This window comes from Notothenia rossii (assembly GCF_949606895.1).
Source record: "Notothenia rossii genome assembly, chromosome: 9".
Taxonomy (NCBI): Eukaryota; Metazoa; Chordata; class Actinopteri; order Perciformes; family Nototheniidae; genus Notothenia; species Notothenia rossii.
The window spans coordinates 78,723,421-78,742,823 of record NC_136907.1 but is presented as its reverse complement, the minus strand read 5'-3'; the positions used below and the strand labels follow the sequence as shown (position 1 = coordinate 78,742,823).

The 19,403-nt window shown below is 39.1% G+C and overlaps 2 protein-coding genes across 9 annotated transcripts; one reads left to right on the top strand and one right to left on the bottom strand.

Moving 5' to 3' along the window:
- The first annotated feature begins 81 nt into the window (after positions 1–81).
- LOC307020553 (uncharacterized protein) lies at positions 82–10,743 on the top strand. Of its 7 annotated transcripts, XM_079652005.1 has the most exons (13): positions 82–1,340; positions 1,586–3,256; positions 3,618–3,685; positions 4,851–4,899; positions 5,174–5,276; positions 5,585–5,731; positions 7,311–7,498; positions 7,591–7,730; positions 7,836–7,929; positions 8,164–8,496; positions 8,680–8,848; positions 9,304–9,428; positions 9,579–10,743. In XM_079652005.1, the coding sequence occupies exons 5-13, from the start codon at positions 5,192–5,194 to the stop codon at positions 9,648–9,650; spliced, it is 1,353 nt and encodes a 450-aa protein (XP_079508131.1). In that variant the 5' UTR covers positions 82–1,340; positions 1,586–3,256; positions 3,618–3,685; positions 4,851–4,899; positions 5,174–5,191; the 3' UTR covers positions 9,651–10,743. The 7 variants fall into 7 exon arrangements, with proteins under 7 accessions (XP_079508131.1, XP_079508135.1, XP_079508132.1 ...); XM_079652006.1 differs by lacking the exons at positions 82–1,340; positions 1,586–3,256 and adding an exon at positions 3,973–4,035; XM_079652009.1 differs by lacking the exons at positions 82–1,340; positions 1,586–3,256 and having other exon boundaries at positions 3,508–3,685.
- A 660-nt stretch (positions 10,744–11,403) lies between these two features.
- Positions 11,404–17,678, bottom strand: LOC307020550 (uncharacterized protein). 2 transcript variants are annotated; one of them, XM_079651998.1, is made up of 4 exons: positions 15,406–17,678; positions 14,593–15,186; positions 14,283–14,470; positions 11,404–13,731 (listed from the first exon to the last, which is right to left on the bottom strand). In XM_079651998.1, the coding sequence occupies exons 1-4, from the start codon at positions 15,751–15,753 to the stop codon at positions 13,044–13,046; spliced, it is 1,818 nt and encodes a 605-aa protein (XP_079508124.1). In that variant the 5' UTR covers positions 15,754–17,678; the 3' UTR covers positions 11,404–13,043. The 2 variants fall into 2 exon arrangements, with proteins under 2 accessions (XP_079508124.1, XP_079508125.1); XM_079651999.1 differs by lacking the exon at positions 14,283–14,470 and having other exon boundaries at positions 13,604–13,731.
- Positions 17,679–19,403: the final 1,725 nt, after the last annotated feature.

Genomic DNA, 19,403 nt, shown 5'->3' with positions numbered 1-19,403 from the left:
ATCTTAATAGAAATCACAGTATTATTCACAACTGGATCTAAATTAAAATGTAATTGAACAGAATAAATAATGCCTGAACCCATTAAAAGCTAACTGGAAATGAATGTGTGCTAAATCTGAGCGTTTTACATTGTGGTAAGGATTTTCCATTATTGATCTTTGTATTCAGAAAATACCCCAAACTCATTAATAATCTCAAGAATGGCTTAACTTTTTAATTGGTTTGGACAACCAATCACTACAGCTTTGGAGAGGACTTTAAGGAAAATCTGGTAAATACATTTGTTGGTAGCATGACAACTCTTCTGAAAACACAGCCAAGCAGTTTGCATCAACACATGTATCTAAAGGGATAAGTTATCTTGGTACTATTTATCTTTGTTTTAAACATAAGGGTTCTTTGTAAACATACGTATATTACACCGTAGTATTCACGTGTTAATAAATCCAATTTTAAATCCATTTTAAAAAATAAAGTTTGGACCCCCCTGATCTAAATAATACACAATATAACGAGTACTCTACATTACTCTCACTAGGCTACAGGAATATATAGAAATATACTACAGACACATAATGGCAGTGGATTTAATATACATTATAATTATGCAAACTGTTCTGGGTTATAGAGCTCCTGCGGATGATGTCACATATGCTGGTCACGTGACGAGAAACGAAGGGGGCAGCCATTTTGGCAGTAATCGCGTCAGTAAATTCATTGGCAGGCACTGGCAGACTGTCGAGGATGGTGGATAACTGCTGTGCACCAGGTTGCACAAATAGGCGTGGGAAGAAGAAAGGTGTATCTTATTATCGCATTCCAAAAGACGCGGAGAGGAGGGAAAAGTGGATCGCAGCGATTAAAAGAGCCAGGAGCCGTCTGAACAAGACTGAAAGATGGGACCCCCCGGCCGTTTGCTTTCGCTTATGCAGTGATCACTTCATATCAGGTGGGTGAAGGAATACAGTACAATGCTACAAAAAGTTTCTGGTCAGTTTAATTTTTACCGAAGTAGAATCTAGCACCCAGTTATTATAGCTAACGGACTCTGTGATGTCCCTTTTTAACTCAACAAGTGTGGCTCTGGTGCAGCCTAGCCAGTTAGCTTGTAGCAAGCTAGTGGTAAACAAACCCGTGTTGAAAATATTCCTTCTTATTTTTTAGGGAGAAAGAGTGATAACCCGTTGAGTCCGGATTTTATTCCGTCAATTTTTGATTACCTTCCATCTCCAGAGAAGAGGAGACGAAAAACGAGACTGGAGGTTTTTAACAGAAGGCAGAAGGCTAAATTGCACAAAGTAGAGCAGGCAAAGCTATCTGCAGAAGCCATCCGTCAAAGGTTGGTAGATCAAACTCCTGTCTGATTACATGTTGGGTCTACTTGTTATCGGTGTGTTATTCAGATTATTTTATTTCAAATAGTTAACTGCCGTGATATGGTTCTAAACAAAAACGTCACACCAGTCATTTAATGAAGGCTAATATCATATGATTTCCATTAAACATGTCAGACTGTAAACATGTAAACTGCCATCAGTATTGTATGCATGAAAGCTTATTTTGCTGCTTCTGTGTTTTCATCAGGACATCAACTGATTGTCCCCAGAACAAGGCAGCCCAAGAAGACCAAATCACAGAGCCTTTGAAGGAGCCCCCCATCTCAGATCCTTTGGTAGACTCAGGCGATGAAGATCCTGTCCAGCCTGATCCAGCAACACCACCATGCACCTCTGAAACCTGTTCTAACCGCATCCAGTGTCTTGAGCTAGAATGCCAAGCTCTAAGGACTGAAAACATGTTGTTAAGGGACAAGATAAATAGGAAGACCCTGACAGAGATTAGTTTGCATAATGATGATAAAAAGGTGAATGTCCTCACTGGGTTAGCAACCTATACATGTCTTATGACCATTTTTCAATATTTGGCTCCATTTCTCAAACTTAAATCATCAATAACATGTTTTCAACAATACATGTTGACTTTGATGAAGCTTCGAATGAACTTCACATTTGACTTTTTGGGTTTTTATTTTGGCATCGATCCAACTACTGTCTCCAGGCACTTCAAACACTGTGTTAATTTGATTTATTGTAGACTGGTGACAAGTGTAGTGGTGTGGCCTGAAAGAGAATCTTTAAGAACATCTCTTCCATATGTATTTAGAAATGGTGACTACGAGAAGACTGTTTGTATCATTGATTGCTTTGAAATATTTCTAGAGAAACCAAGTAGATTGCGACCCAGTGCGCAGTGTTACTCAAGATACAAATCACATCACACCATGAAATATTTAATTGCCATTTGCCCTCAAGGTTCAATTTGTTTCATTTCTACTGGATGGGGAGGTCGCACCAGTGATAAGTTCATTACAGAACACAGTGATTTTTTACCTAATATTCTCCCAGGGGATGTTGTTTTGGCAGACAGGGGGTTTCTGGTGAAGGAGTCTGTTGAAAGGTGTCAGGCTGAATTAAAAATTCCAGCATTTACTCGTGGAAAAACACAGTTAGATCCTGCTGACATAGAGAATACAAGATCTCTAGCCTCTTTAAGGATTCACATCGAAAGAGTCATAGGAGTACTTCGTCAGAAATATACTATCTTACAAAGCACTGTGCCAATAACTTTCACAGACATAGAGAAAGAAAATGATGTTACTTATCTTGAAAAATTGTGAGTGTATGTTGTGGACTAACAAATGTACCTGATTCTGTGGTGCCCTTTGAGTGATGAATTTGTGCGTCAACAGAAAATAAACCTTTTTGATTCGCTTCTCACTTGTTTGTTGTGACTACTTTTCTCACTCACTAGATTTGAGTGACCTATCCATGTTTTAAGAGCGCTACAGATACTGCTACAGACACAGAAGACATTGGTTTAACAGTTGTTTATTAATTAATAAAATATTGACATTGCATCAGCTCATTCATATTCACACTTTTCGTAAGTAAGTAAGACTAAGTAATTATGTTTTTTTTTTTTGGGCATTGATTAGTTTCCTACAACTACACAGCAAAATCGGTAGTGTTAATTTGAGTTAAAATATCTGGTGTTAACTATTCAGAGTTAACAAGTGTTGATTTGAGAGTTATTTTAACACTCAAAGTGCTGAAAAGGCTCTGTAGGTGGTGTTATTTCAAGGTGTCAATACCCAACACTCATTTGGAGTTAAATTCTACATCCGGTTTTTGCGCGCTCTTGGGCATGAAGAAGTCAGATCGTGTGGACTCCAGATCGATGAGGACGGTTGACAAGGTAAGAGAACCACCATACATATCAGTTTAAGGCTTCTATTATTTATATCCTTATTCAATAGTTTAGCCTAAACCATTTTTTAATAAGTGGGGTACGTTATTAATCTAAAGAATACTAAATGTGGCCAATGCAGGATTGCATACCAAACTGTGTTGAAGGCGGTGATTCATTAGCCTTAATAAAGCTCACCATCTTCCACAAGGTAATATTGTACTACAGTGAAAATAAATGTGTATTATATACGTGCTTAACACTGCATTTAATGTTTTAAAAGAAATGCTAGCCAGTGTTTTATGCCCATCGAATGAAAAGGGGAGGGGGTGTCTCTTTACATTTACGTTATTTCTCTTTACGTTACAAGTAGCAGCAGACACTGACCAGACCTACAGCAGCATCTTCGTTCATCCTTCCTACAGGGCATTCTTAGAGGTAAGTAAGGCATTTAACATTTGACATTATTATAATACATGATGTTGTTAATTAATAATCAATTACAATGTTATAATAAACTAATTATGAACGTTTATAATCTCCCGCCAGTTCGATGCTAACATGCTAAGCTAACGGATTAGCTAGTTATAGTAATACTCACTTATTATAGAAGTAAGTTCAATTATTATAATGCATGACATTATTATAATAAATGATGTTGTTAATTAATAATCAATCACAATGTTATAATAAACTAATTATGAACGTTTATAATCTCCCGCCAGTTCGATGCTAACATGCTAAGCTAACGGATTAGCTAGTTATAGTAATACTCACTCATTATAGAAGTAAGTTCGATTATTATAATGCATGAAATTATTATAATACATGATGTTGTTAATTAATAATCAATCACAATGTTATAATAAACTAATTATGAACGTTTATAATCTCCCGCCAGTTCGATGCTAACATGCTAAGCTAATTCATTAACACAGTGGCTCAGTCATGAAGATTTGGTTCTAAAGGTATAAAGATGAGAGTATCAATAACTATATTTATAAAAGTATACATGTAAAGATGAGAGCATAAATAACATTAAAGGATAATTCCACTATTTAACACCTTGAGTCCCATTTGTAGCTTGTTTATCAAGAATAAGAGTGGTGGACACCATATTCTGAACAATTGCTCCTTTCTTTTCTTTTTGACTGTTTTTGCATGACCACCTGGCTGCTACAGACAGGGTTCCATTGGGCACTCTCCAGTGGATCCTTAAAACAACACTAAACGTTCATTAAAAAAATTTTGCAACTCGCCGAGTGGTTAGTGGTGTTCGTGGGTGTTCCGAAAACAAGTTGTGTTGCGTTGTGATTTATTTGGCATTTTGTAAAGTAAATAGTGCCCATTGCTTTCTGTTAGAAGACTAATCACTTTCACAATCATTTACTTTATTTACAAAATGCCAAATAAATCAAGATATAAAGTTGTCAGGTGGTCCAGCAAAAACAGTCAAAAAGAAAAGAAAGGAGCAATTGTTCAGAATATGGTGTCCACCACTCTTATTCTTGATAAACAAGCTACAAATGGGACTCAAGGTGGTAAATAGTGGAATTATCCTTTAACTCATTTTTGTTCTTGCACCCCCACCCCTTTGTTGCAGGCACTCCAAATGTCGGGTCTAATGTGTTGGTTCTCTTTCTAGGGCCTCAGTAAGTCTTGTGTGACGTGCCACTCTCACTCACACACACACACACACACACACACACACACACACACACACACACACACACACACACACACACACTTTTGTGGATTCTTTCTTTTGGGGGGGGGGGGGGGGGATTGTTCAATGTGGTTGCCAAAACATCATTTTATTTCAAGGACCACTGTGTTAAAGGATATTTCCACTATTTAACACCTTGAGTCCCATTTGTAGCTTCAAAATTGTTGTATATTGACATTGCATTTCTAAATGTATTCCAGGTGCAATTTTAGGACAACATGTTGCTGAAAGTGAAATACCGGAATGTGAAGAAGTACATCAGTTGGCACTCAGCCGTGACCTATGTGGACTTCATCAGTAAAGGCAAGAACTTTATGATTGATGCCAAAAGACATGGGCCATGATTCTATTGCTGTCAGTAGGCATTTTCTCTGTGTATCCCCCTTGCATGTCATTCCAAAGACATTGTTGCATATCTGTATGGTTTTATGAAAGAAAGTAACTGAACTTAAAAATGATCCTACATTGCCATCCTTGTATGCAATGGTACTGGTACCTTAATGAGACACCTTTGCCATTGACTGCAAAGTATAACAGTAATATTGTATACAAGGATGGCAATACACTATATTGGGTCAGATTTCAGTTAGTCATTGCTTCTCTTTTTTTAGTCAAAGAAAAGTTTGGGCTTCCTGATGCCTCTGAGCTTGAGGTGTTCGATGATACGGACACAGCAGTTGACGAAGACATTATTGCAGAATTATTGGAGTCCAATCCGGGTCTTTGCTTGACAGTTCGTGAAAAAACTTCAGATGAAGGTATGAGTCTTGTGCTGTCAATGAAGAGTACTTAACATACGTATGTACATCATGCTTTTGCTCTTCGGTACAGCTGGCAATGGACTGACAGTGTGAAATTAAGCTAAATACAGTGCACAGCAAAAATGAGTACACCCCTGTTGAAAAGTAACGTTTTGAACAATATTTTAATAAACACACGTTATTCCCGAAACATGCATAGACTACGTTTAATACAACATCTATTAAGCTTACAACAGAAAAGTAAGGTCAATAATATAACTTAAATGACATTTGTCCATTTTTGTGAAATTATGCTGGTGCAAAAGTGAGCACACCCCTATGTTAAACTCCCACTCCCATTGACCTTTTACATTTTGAGTCTGCACCAGGCTAAAAGAGATGCGTGTGTGAGATTTGACTGAAATCCTATGGAGTGTATCATGATCTGCTTCAGTAGTCACAGTACATGTTGACAAGCATGTTTCTTTTGGTGAAATTCAGCTTCCTACTGTTGATGGCATCCATACAGCCCCAAACCATGTCACTCCCACTACTATGCTTGACTTTAACCATGGGGCACTTTTTTTGTACAAATCACTTTTTACCACCACACATGCTTGACACCATCTAAAGCAAATGTGTTTATCTTGGTGTCATCAGATCACAGGACATGGTTCCAGCAATCCATATCCTTATTTTGTTTATCTCTGATGAGACGATGATAAACAAATTTGCTTTAGGTGGTGTCAAGCATGTGTGGTGGTAAAAAGTGATTTGTACAAAAAAAGTGCCCCATGCTTGAAGTCAAGCATTATAGTAGGAGTGACATGGTTTGGGGCTGTATGGATGCCATCAACAGTAGGGAGGCTGAATTTCACCAAAAGAAACATGCTTGTCAACATGTACTGTTACTACTGAAGCAGATCATGATACACTCCATAGGATTTCAGTCAAATCTCACACGCATCTCTTTTAGCCTGGTGCAGACCAAAATGTAAAAGTTCAATGTAAGGCAAGGATGAAACGCACAACGATGAGCTCCCTTTTAATGCCTTTTCATTTCATAATGTTTCGGGCCAACACAGCCCGTTCTCAGACACTCTATGGGAGTTTAACATAGGGGTGTAGTCACTTTTGCACCAGCATAATTTCACAAAAATGGACAAATATGTCATTTAAGTTATATTATTGACCTTACTATTCTGTTGTAAGCTTAACAGATGTTGTATTAAACTTATTCTATGCACGTTTTGGGAATAACTTGTGTGTTTATTAAAATATTGTTCAAAATGTTACTTTTCAACAGGGGTGTACTCATTCTTGCTGTGCACTGTATACAGTACTTCGTTGCATGGTAATCGATGCACACTATTGAGAATTGTTATAGATATGGTATGTAGGATTGTGGCCCGAGTAAGCATTGCATCTATGCTGCCCATTCCCAAATTAGAACTTTTCAGGAACATTAAAAACACTAATAATTACTTGTCTTGTACAAAATTGCATACTCTGCCTTTAAGAAATTGGAATGTTACCACAACAGCCCATGTCAAAATGGATACTATGACAATCATTAATCAAAGGGTGTGTTGTACAGTTTTCTTTCCTTTAGACCACTCAACACCTTCTACTTCAGATACTGCATGTTCACTCACGGACACCTTGTCCCTTTCGTCGAGTGACAGCGACCTAAGAGAAAAGGGCATTTCTACAGGCCGTAGTAGATTGAACATGGAAGGTAGCCCATCTGCGGTGAAGGCTCCCCTGTCAGACACCGCAAAAGAGGTAACATTTTAAGAGAACTGTCATGTGGTGCTTGACAATTTACATGCTCTGATGTTTAATGATGATAATTACTTTTGTGTATTTTGTGTAAGCAGATGGTCAAAAATGCCTTGCTTCGGAAATCTGGAGGAGAGGACATTCTTGAAGAGTACAAATCAGAAAACTCACTGAAGCACCGCACCAGGAGGCAGCTTGTCAACATACTGGCAAGTGACATGACTGAGAGACATGGGTAAGACCTAGCAATTGAACTTTGAGATTAGATTGGGTTTAGATTTGTGCAACAATGTTGTCCTGCCTGTCAGTACTAAGTACGTTTCTTGTCTTTTCACTGTAGCCGGATTCCCACCCGTAAACAGAGGGAGAATTATGCGCTGGGAATCATTACACTTTTTCCTGCACTTAAGGATCCTTTCTCACCAAAAGGATATGTAAGTTTTGCATTGATTGTGAGGAGTCAGTAGGAAAGTTTTCATTGGAAGATGGCTAATCCAAATGATAAGATGGTTATTATTGCATTATATTTTATTCATAGCAATTGAAGAAAGCCACTTTATTGAAACTGGAGTATGCTATGAACCTGACTTTATTTAGGTGATTTTACTTATGTTTCCTTTTGCTGTGCCCGATGTAAGACTATTTTGATGTTCTTTCATTTTTTGCAGGAGCATTTTTTTGATGCAGAGAAAGGCACTGGATATTTGGCGTGGCGCCTGAAGACAATGAGCAGGACTACAGCGAAGAGGCCAGCTAAGGAGCCATCAGTGCCTAAAGACCAAGGGCCAAAACGGAGAAGAGAAGTGACAACACTGCCTGAGCAGCTTGATGGTGACGACTGCAGGGAAGCCATTTCGTTCCTTAGTCACACCCCTGAAGAAGCAAGTGTGCTGGAGAAAATGAAGATGACGTTTCAATATCGGCAGGACTTGGTGCATGACCCAGAAAGTAGCGCGGATGTCTTCAAAACATTCCCACGTTTTCTGGATGTCAAAGGACTGGTGAGTAGAACATATCTTTCTTTATAATATGCAATATTTCATACTTCAGCCTTAGTGTCATTGATTGTGTCCTTTGTGTGTAGTTTTGAAATCTTTGTTCTAGCGATGGTTAAATCAGTTTTAATGCAGCATAAGTGGTACCAAACCCTGATTCAATATTGTTATTCTTTATGTGGTTAACAGGTGAATCAAGACTTCAACCTGCTGTTTGGTGCTGAAACAAGTTCCAAGTTGCTGAACAAGTGGGACACAACATTCAAGCTGAAGATCATCAAAGAGGCCACCCAGCTGACTCAATCAACTGATCTGTGTCGTCTGTTAAAAGCGGCTGAGAGGCAACCAGAGAGTAATGGTATGCTGGCATGCAGTGTTTTTACAGTATAAATAATACCTGTTTAACCCATTGATGCTGCGTAGAGCAACATTGACCCAGGTGCCTGAAGCTGCATGGACGCAGCATTCGGGCTCATGAGATTTGAGGTTGTTTTTTTTAAGTTTGGTATGTTAGAGCTGAATGAACACATTCTGATGCAAGATGAGGGTCTTAGCTTTTAAATGCTTATCATTTCATGTTTATTTCATGTCTTCGGAAGCTGAGGCTGAGGGCACCTTTACCCAAAAAGGGTTATGTAGCAGGATTTTTGCAGGTGCTTTAGGCATAAATGGGTTAATGTTTTCTGTTCATATGTTAATCACTGTGTTCTCTGTCTCTCTGTCTGTCTGTCTCTCTCTCTGTCTGTCTGTCTCTCTCTCTCTTTCTGTCTGTCTCTGTCGGTCTGTCTCTCTCTCTCTCTCTCTCTCTCTCAGACTGGGACAGTGACATGGCCACTCTGCTGTTGCTTCTTCATCTTTTGCCTCCCACGGCTGGACGGAAGAAGAGGACCAAGATCAGCCCAACTGATGCAGCTGAGAGAATGGTGCTCTTCCACAAGGTAAATTCCTCGTAAAATGTACACAACGTACTAGTGTTTGCTTGGTTTGTGAGAGATGACCTAGTATGGAACATGATCTAACACCAACTGTCATGTCTGAACCAAGTAAGTCACTAGCGATGGTCTTTTTTTTTATCATCTGTTTTGCAGTCATGCAGCAGCATAGATGAACATCTAAAAGAAAGAGAAGGAAAACATCCTTGCGGTTGGCCGTACCCGTAACAAGATCGACACCTACTACGTCGCCGTTGACAAACGGCTCATTCCATGCCATGCTACCAGCTCACTGAGTGCGTTTGACGAACTTTTTAAATGTCACTACGTCTTCAACCTCTCGTATGATGAGTCCCTGGTCCATCTGTACACGTTTGTACAGACCACTGTATTCAACATCGATGTTACCTCCACGGAGGAGTCACCACGTGTCCGTGAGTTGCGTGCCAAGATCTTGAATGACAATGTTTAAATGTTTTATCTGTCAAGCCTTGCATACCACCAGTAAGGCCTTAATAAGCCACTTGCGGATAGGACACAGTTTTTACCCAAGCACCAAGTTCAAATTGTCTTGTTCTCAGGACGCCTGTCGGCGTCAGTTCAGTACATATGCAGGTTTGAAAAAGCATTTAAATACTATTCATGGTAATGATTTATGTCACAGTGATGATGCAGAAGAGGGTGGCCTCTTTGATGATGATCAGCGTGAACCTGATTGTGTTGCCTCTCAAAATCCTATTGAAGGAAATGATGTCTTGCAAGGTGCCGGGTGTTCTGAAAGCAATGGGTCTGGTCAGGGTAGCAGTGACAATACAAAACACATTTGTGCTGCAATTATTTCTAGACTAACTGGTAGTGGTGTGGCAAATAGTGTAGTATCATCAGTTGTTAGTCATTTAGAAGATTTTGCAGAAGGACTTCAGTCTGAGTTTAAGCATAAAGTATTGTCTGCTATATCGGTTGATAATCCTGAAAGAAATACGTTGGAAAAATGTCTTGAAACCTTTGAAAACCCTGTTGAGAACTTTAATACTGAAACTAAAAGAAATAAGTATTTAAGTGAAAAATGGGGAATTGTGGACCCTGTGAAAAAACTGTTGGGATTCCGCTATGATTCAAGACTCAATAAAGGTACGGGTACTTTTGATCAAGTACCAGTAAAAGACACTTTTGTTTATGTTCCAATTTTGGAAACAATCAAATTTATGTGTCGCAATACTCATATTTGTGGACTGCTTAGCACACCTTCTGTGTCAACCGAAAACCGGTATGAAGACTTTTGCGATGGCAGTTACTTTAGATCACATCCATTGTTTTCAGAACACAATCCTTGCAAATTCAGTTATATTACGATGATTTTGAGACAGCGAACGCGCTTGGATCAAAACATGGACTTCATAAACTTGGAGCACTGTACTTCGTTCTGAGAAATCTGCCCCCAAAGTTAAATTCTGCACTAATGAATATCCATTTAGTTGCATTGTTTCATGCAGAAGATGTTAAAAAATACGGCTTTGATCCCATTTTACAGCCTCTGATTGATGACATAAAAGTGTTGGAGAGTCGTGGAATTAGTTTGCCATATTCATCTGTGAATGTCCACGGCACAATTTGTCAAATCACAGGGGACAATTTAGGAATGCATGGGATTCTGGGTTTTATTGAGTGTTTCAGTGGCCGTTATTTGTCGTTTATGTTTGATTGAAAAAAGTGATGCCCAGAATGTGTTCAGTGAGGATGACCCAAAGATAATCTTACGAGGTAAAGAAATCTTTGAAACTTATTGCAACGAGTTACAGTCAGATCCACAAAAGTTGCATGTGTGTGGTTTAAAGAGGAATTCAACTCTAAACAGCTTACAGTTTTTTCACGTTTGCCAGAATTTTTCTCTGGATATAATGCATGACATTCTGGAAGGGGTAGGTCAGTTTGAGATGAAGCTGCTGTTGGGGTACCTGTCTGAGAACTTTTTGTCAAAAGCTGATCTTCTGTCTCGAATCTATGCTTTTGACTACGGGTACTTGGAGCGGAAAAATCGTCCAACAAGGGTCAACTTGGATAGTGCTAACAATACTATAGGATTGAACTCAATTCAGACTCTCTGTCTGATCAGAAATATTCCCTTGATTTTTGGTGACATTGTGCCGGAAGGTGATCAGAATTGGTCTTTGCTGTTGCTTCTACTACAAATCATTAACATAATTTTCTCTCCATCTGTAACAATGGGCATGACGGTGTAAAACATTTAATAATGGAGCACCATGTCTTGTTTAGACAGCTTTATCCAAATAGAAATATGATCCCTAAACACCATTATATGTTACATTATCCGAGTTGTATCAGAAAAATTGGACCCTTAATTCATATGTGGAGTATGAGGTTTGAAGCAAAGCACCGGGTGTTCAAAAACACCCTGAAAAATTTTAAGAACATCACAGTCTCACTTGCCAAAAAACACCAAATGTTGATAGCTTACAATTGGGAGACGTCCCCTTTAAACCACATAGAGTATGGTCCCCTGAAAGCATTTGATCCAGATAATGATCATGAACATTTACCCCAAGTTGTGCCATTAGTGCAAGATGGAGATGCCTTTTCAACTAACTGGGTAAAGATCAGTGGGACGGAGTATAGAGTTGGATTGGTTGTATCTATGGGCACTGACCACGAGATTCCTTTGTTTTACAGGATACAAATTATACTTAAGGTTAATAATTGTGTCCATTTCATTGCCAATAAGCTTGACGTTGAATTCTTCAGTGAACATTTTCATGCATGCAGTGTGTGTGAATCAGAGGAAAAAATTGTAATCAATGCAAACTTTCTGGAAAAGTATAGGCCATTTGACCTGCAGAGTAGTAATGGTACTGACGATGATCGTCTTTACATTGTACCATTGTTTTTGTAACCACTTTTTGTGGTGTCATTTGTAATTGTCATATGTTTGTAGCTGTGTTTGGTGCTTGGTGTAATAAAAATGATAAATGCATTATTTGCTTGTCTTTCTTCCCCCTGTTGTGTGTAAGATGACCCTATTAGCACTTCTAGAACAATTCATGTAGTTGAGTATATTCAATGTATTTAAATGTAAGGTTGCACACAGTCCAGATAAACATTAAGTTTTAGAAAAAGCAGCATTTCTTTATTACAAAATAACACTAATTAGTGTTACATACTAACCCCTACAATGAGTAAAACTAACCCAATTCAACTCTCAAATGTGTTAAAACATAACACTATAGGTGTTTAGATTTTACACTTTCAGTGAAAAGTTGTAACACTAATCGGTGTGGAAAATACACTAGGATAGAGTCAAATGTAACACTGTGAGTGTTAAGAATTAACACTGATATAGTTAAAGTAACCCAATTCAACACTCAAATGTGTTAAAATATAACACTATAGGTGTTAAGATGTTACACTTCCAGTGAAAAGTTTTAACACTAATCAGTGTGGAAAATACACTAGGATAGAGTCAAATGTAACACTGTAAGTGTTAAAGAATTAACACTGAAATAGAGTTAAACTATTAACGCTATCCAAAGTGTTAACTTAACTCTGAACCAGTGAGGATTATATAAACTCTGGGAAAGTGTTACATTTAACTCTATGGGAGTTGATTTAACACTGGCCGATTTGCTGTGTAGGACACACCCACTGTTTCGGTACCCTTTTCATCCGAAGGCAGGTTTGGTGGAACCTCTTCACGGCACAGAACCCTGAGGCACAAACAATCATGTTCCCTGCCGCAGGTGCACGGCAGTAGCACCACTGTTGCTGGGGATCGGTGCTTGCAGTTGCTTGTTTTGGTGCAGAAAACCATTTGCCTAACAGCTCTGGGATGATGCATTTTAGGAAGAAGTCACGAGCAAGTTCAAGTTCTTTGTGAAAGAATTCTGGGTCAAATGTAATGCGTTCCACAAAGGGTGAATCACCTTCCTTTTCAGTCCACAGAATGAAATCACAGTATGCCAATTTGGTAACAAATAGCTGCATCTGCACTTGGTAGAAGTATGCATGGTCTCGCTTAAGTCTAATTTTTCCTTGGGAATCTTGTTCAAGGCAAAAGTGTGCAACAGAATTTACAGCTTCATTGACAGAAAGCTCCTTTGCAGAAAATGGGAACTTAATTTCTAAGACCCCTGTACCACAGCAGCTACAGGACACATACCCATCAGGTGAGGCCCCGATAAATGGGTGCAGAGGTGAAATTCTAAATCCGGCTGGTCGCACCAGGACGTCTGTGTGTGATAGGCGATGCTGCATTTCGTAGTATTTTCTGGCCAGTTCTTCATTCTTGCATCCCCATCTGAAGAAACAATGTAAATATGAGTTTTGGACAATAGTAATGCCACCCCACATTGCTACCTCCGTGCCCTTTACAAATGTTTACTGCTGTACTTGGTTTTACACTTCTTTTTAAACAATAGCCTAGTACTTACTGCATTTACCCTTCATTCACCTCACACTAATTTCCTTGTACACCCTATGGAAATCACAAGTTAACACATACATAGAAGAGATTACACACTGCACACCCTATTTTAGTTTACAGGGAAATTCCAGCTGATTTCAACATGCAGTTGTAATGCTCACACACACTACCCTTGACTTGTTGTGAAGATGTGGCATTTTATATCATCCCACATGATACAGCTGTATTGTAAGGTGTCTGCTGATGCACATGTCACAATGTTTCATACAATAAGTAATCAAATGCATATGCCCATTACTTTTGGGATGATGAACATCAGCTGACACCTTACAACAAGGCAGAAACTTTTGGGATGCTATTTGGAGTATGTTAGGATGTTCAACTGCATGTTGACATTGGCTGGAATTCTCTAGGCTCATGAATACCTGGTAGCCTCACTGCTGAAAACATGGGGCTTTGGGTCACATATCTGTCTTATGAGAGACACTGCTGGTTTTCTGAGGTCTGTTCTTGTTGCTGCTCTGAAGGTAGATCCTGTCACCCTACCACTCCTTTGATCAAACCAAATTCTGGACTTGGACTGGGCTTGGGTCTCCTCCTCTACAATATCACTCTGAAAGCATGGCAATCCAAACAGTTTCTCATTTACATTGCAAGTTAGCACACACAGTACACGTGCACATAACATGGTAGATCTTAGATTTCAGTCATTAGTAAACAGAATATGTTCTGTACCTGTTCTTCAGTGACAGTCAAGTCCTCAAATATTCCTTCTGCACGCTCTTGTAATTCAGCCAGGTTCAGGTCTCTTGCCTTCTTGTCGTACAGACTGGTAAGGGGTTCAGGTAAATCTAGCTTGACAGTCTTGGGTACATAGGATGTGGCGTACCCGCGAACAACTGACAGGACTGCAGGTCTGCAGGACTTCCCATCTTGAGTCCGGCACTGTGAGAGATTTTTGTAGAGCTGTGTTTGCTCAGCATCAGTCAGGGGTGGGAAAGATGCCGGCGCAGAGGTACCCTTGGTGGAATTCCCCTTTTTATTTTGTTGAGTATGGTTGAATATGATGTCCTTGCCCTGCAGGTACTCCACATTCTTCGCAGCATCCTCACTGGGAGAGGCCCACTTGCATTTCTTGGATGTGCAGCTGATCTCCTCGTGCCTTTCGTTGTTTTTTCCCCACAGACTGAAGAGAACAGCTGACACATGAGAGCAGCTCTCCCCGAGTCCCGCTGTGAAGTTGCAGTGGGCTCCCAGCACAACACCGTCGTTCCTGACCACCACCCATGGCTTTAGTTGACTTTCATTAAGCCTTTGGGAGTGATTAACCTATATATGAAATTCAAAAATAGATAAATAAAAGGTTAAAAACACCAGCCACTTTGGTTGAGTACGTTCAAAAATACAAACTAGTTTCAGACGCAATGCAGTAGCTATCCAAGCTAATAAACAAACATGCTAACGTGACACTGCCGTAGCTAGACAAGCTAATAAACAAACAATGCTAACGTGACACTGCCTATCAAACTGGAATAATTTAATACTTACCCTTGCAGTGATGATGCCGAAGTTTTTGGATGTAAGACTCCACAGTTGAATGTTGTTTACGAAGCCGGACTGACACCATTTGTAAGCCTTCAAGCTTTTGTAAGCTCTGAGGGAGTCTCCTGAGTACACTGATGGAAAGCTTACAAGATAGCTGTGGATGTCCGCGTAGCGCAAGTCGGGTACATCGTCTTCAGAGCAGGAGGTTATGCTCTTGAAAAGCACACCGGGTGCATTATATGGGTCGCTTATATTTAATCTTTCTAATTTTGTACTATAAAGCCGAATTTCACTTGAATTAAAATGAGATGTATACTCGCACGGTAGGAAAACGCTGGCGCCGGTCGTCATGTTTACTGCCAAAATGGTGGCTGATAACCAAAAGTCACGTGACCGCAGGAGCTCTATAGAAGAGGAGACACTTGATAAGCTCTGGAGCAGGGGAGTCCTCGACCAATCAGAGGGGAGGTGTTGATCAATATATATTTATTTTATACAAGATCACAATGTTACGGTGTGTGAAGCAGGCAGGACCCAAATGCAGCTTTAAACTGAAAATTCCTTTATTTCAAGGCTGGATACTAATAAAGACAAAACAGAACACTCACCGGAGAACTTAATCCACAAACAAAAGACGAACCGACAAAGACAGACAGAAAAATCAGAACTTAAATACACACAAGACTAATCACAAAAACAAGACACAGGTGAGGAGGGAGGAGAAAACACGGGCCACAGGTGAACACAATTGGGTAATCAGGCAGGAGGGAAAACAGACAGAAAGCAACAGGCAAGACAGGAGGTGAACACTTTTCAAAATAAAACAGGAAACCAAAGACAGAAAAAGACAAGACAAAACACAACACAGAAAGATCGTGACACACATTACAAACCTTTAAAAACGAAATCCTGTAAATGGTGTTGATTTAGTTCAGATAAAATACATACATACATTACACAAACATACGCTAAAATTATAATAAAAAATAGACTTTTGCAGCTAATAATTTAATAAGTGTTAGTGCTGGTCAGAAGGAATGCTCGGATATTACAACATAAGAACATATTTTCTTTTCTTGCATTGTAGTTCAAACATTTTGGGATGCTTTTCCAACAGGGCTGGACTGAGGAGTCAGGCCGGGAATTATACACCCAGCCAGGCCACTACCAGTTTTCTTTTGTGCCATTTTTCCTGGATTTATTTGTCAATATTTACAGCGTTGCTGCCCATAGTGATAGCAATAGTTTAAATCTACTACCCAATAATAAACATATGGACAGGGGTTACTATTTAAAAAATTTACAAATCTATTTAGGAACCTATTCATGTGAACATATTTTAAGTAGGGGTAGACTTCAAATCCTCTAGGGGGGTCCGGGGCCTGCAACCCCGGTAAGATTTTTTATTTTATTTTGGAGTTAAATGCATCAATCTGGTGCACTTTGAGGGGAAAAAAAGAGACTAGATCTATGGGAACACCCATATGAAACAGAACTGTATACATTTCAATAATCATAAAATCATAAGAACATGGCCATAACCAATAACATGCTATATCCAATATGAAAAAACATTTGAACTTGTTTATTTATTTGTTGTTGGTTCATTTATAGTTGTGAGTGTGTCTGGGCTCCTAAACAAGCCTCTCCCTCCTCTCCCTCCTGCTCCTCTTTGAGGCAGCAGCAAAGACTTTTTAGCTCTCAACAAGTTTTTTTTCACGACACTGTGTCTCAGGGGAACTTAATATTTAAGAACCTATTAATGTGTTATACCAGATTAACGGAAATAATCTCAGCTAACTGACGATACAAAGCATTTTTACCAAAACAAAAAACAAGTCTCATAAGAAGCATCTAAATGACCCCTGAGCAAAAAATGCTAACGGACATTGGCACAGAACTCAAGATAAAAGTACCCTTACTACTTATCGTAGCTGCACATACAAGATATCCGATTAAAGCTGAGGTTCCACAGATTATTTAGGTATATAGTATCATCACTGAGTGATCAGAACTTGCGACAGGGGAAGCAAACACAGACATCACAAAACGTACCTTTAAGGAGCTTCTAGGGAGATCGTCGCACCGTAGCTGTCAATCTGATCAGAAGACGTGTTCAATGTCATTAAAACGAGAAAAAACACGGCTGAATCGGTTAATCCATAGGTGTTTAACGTCTCTGTATAAAAAAAATATTTCATTTATAATCTATAATTCCATTTTATGTAAAAATCGGAGAGCAAAAGTTAGCTGCTAATGGTAGCCACCAGAGTGGTTGCTGCTTCCGGTCTTGCTGGCTCCTCCCTGCTTCCGGTCTTGGCTATGTCTAACACACACACATTACCAAATAGAGAGGCGAAGTCCCTCCCCTTCCGGGAGCCTCCATGGGACCCCGGAAGCGGAAAATTATACATTGAAGTCAATGGAGAGAGAAAAGTTATCTTTTGATTCCGTTTGAATTGTGCCACGAATGACACATATGATGTTTGTCAATCTTAAACAATCATTTCCATGCAAAAAAAGTCACAGTTTGTCGTAAAAATGCTGAAATATAAGACTATGAATAATACGCAACTAGAAAGACTACAAATCCCAAATGCATTCTGGGTCGCGTAAGTGATGTCATAGGCGATAATGCTCCAAGACTGGTTGTGACTCTCAAAGCAAAGAGGAAGAAGAAGACTGATTTATTCCCTTCAATAAATATAAGAGATTGCTCCAATAAATTCACTTTTACAAGATGCCTGTGTGCTTTGTACGAGGTTGTAATCACAAAAGAGATCATACCACTTGCTCGTTCTATCGCTTCCCGTCTGATGAAAGGACCAGGAGTCGTCGGACCAAACATATCAGGTAATATACATGTTTTGCATGGAACATAGTCAAGTTAGCTACCTAGCTAGTAGCGAGCATGTTAGTTAGCATTATATTACATTACTTAGCCTTGTCATTTGTATTAGCCTTAACATGAAGTAAACCAAAATGTTAAACAGTAAGAGTAGTCATGATGGTAAGTATTTTGTGAAACATTTGAAGAGTAGCCTATCGCCCCTTCCACCAGGTGCTAAGGGGGCGGGAGGTAGGCTAACGCCACATTAGTATCAGCGATCTTTTCTACTTAATGCTATCTGCACAAATGGTTAACATTGACCATTAAAAGATCAGGCAGTTCAGGGAGAGTCGAAGGAAGGAAGGCAGGCAGCTTTGCATGACATTCTTCTGGACGTGTTTCATTGTGATGATAGTGAGAGTGAGTCAATCTGTTTGTTGGAAAGACAGTAGTTGAGTGATTACTGAGAGAAAATTATTAAAAGAGATAATTATTCAGTGTTGTTACTTTAAAGTGTTGTTACTGAACTTTTTCTCTTTTATTTTCTTTACCTCACCTGTAACTGCTGAGACCCTGAGGAACATGCACACTGGACTGACCTGCTCTAGCAACCTGATTTCCACTGTACGTAATAGTATTTGGTTATGGTATATTATTTATATACATCAAAGGCACAATGCACCCCTCAGAGACACACATGTAATGAGTGGGATATTTTGCATTGGTCATGTGAAATCATCTTTACATACGAGAAAACTGTAGGAGCGGCAACTTGTTTTGAAATTGAATTTTTAATATCCGATAATAAAGTTGATCTGTTTTCTTTATTCTTCTCTCTCCCCAGCTCCATCCATCACCATTCTCTGTTCCTGCTTGCTAATCAATATTCATATTTTTTTACACAATTAAAAATAAAGTCAATGTATTGTATGACATGAAGTTGTGCTTCATTCTGAGTCAATAATAAATTCATTCTGCCTTCAGCTGCAAAATTATTGTGGACTGCACCGACATCCATGTAGCTGCCCCCCCCCCAGTAAGATGAACCAAGCAAAGTTGACATACTCAACATACAGCTGTACTCTTAAGTTTACATGAAGAATTTGTGAAATATTGGTAATAACAGGTTTAAATGATTATTAGTAATTAATTATATAATTTTCTCATCGTA

Bases quoted from the DNA above. Each gene is read 5' to 3' on its own strand.
- LOC307020553 (XM_079652005.1), top strand. From the start codon at position 5,192: ATGTTGCTGAAAGTGAAATACCGGAATGTGAAGAAGTACATCAGTTGG. The intron at 5,277-5,584 runs GCAAGAACTTTA...CTCTTTTTTTAG, and splicing joins TGTGGACTTCATCAGTAAAG to TCAAAGAAAAGTTTGGGCTT. The intron at 7,499-7,590 runs GTAACATTTTAA...ATTTTGTGTAAG, and splicing joins TGTCAGACACCGCAAAAGAG to CAGATGGTCAAAAATGCCTT.
- LOC307020550 (XM_079651998.1), bottom strand. From the start codon at position 15,753: ATGACGACCGGCGCCAGCGTTTTCCTACCGTGCGAGTATACATCTCAT. The intron at 15,187-15,405 runs GTAAGTATTAAA...TTTCATATATAG, and splicing joins TCGGCATCATCACTGCAAGG to GTTAATCACTCCCAAAGGCT. The intron at 14,471-14,592 runs GTACAGAACATA...CCATGCTTTCAG, and splicing joins TGACTGTCACTGAAGAACAG to AGTGATATTGTAGAGGAGGA.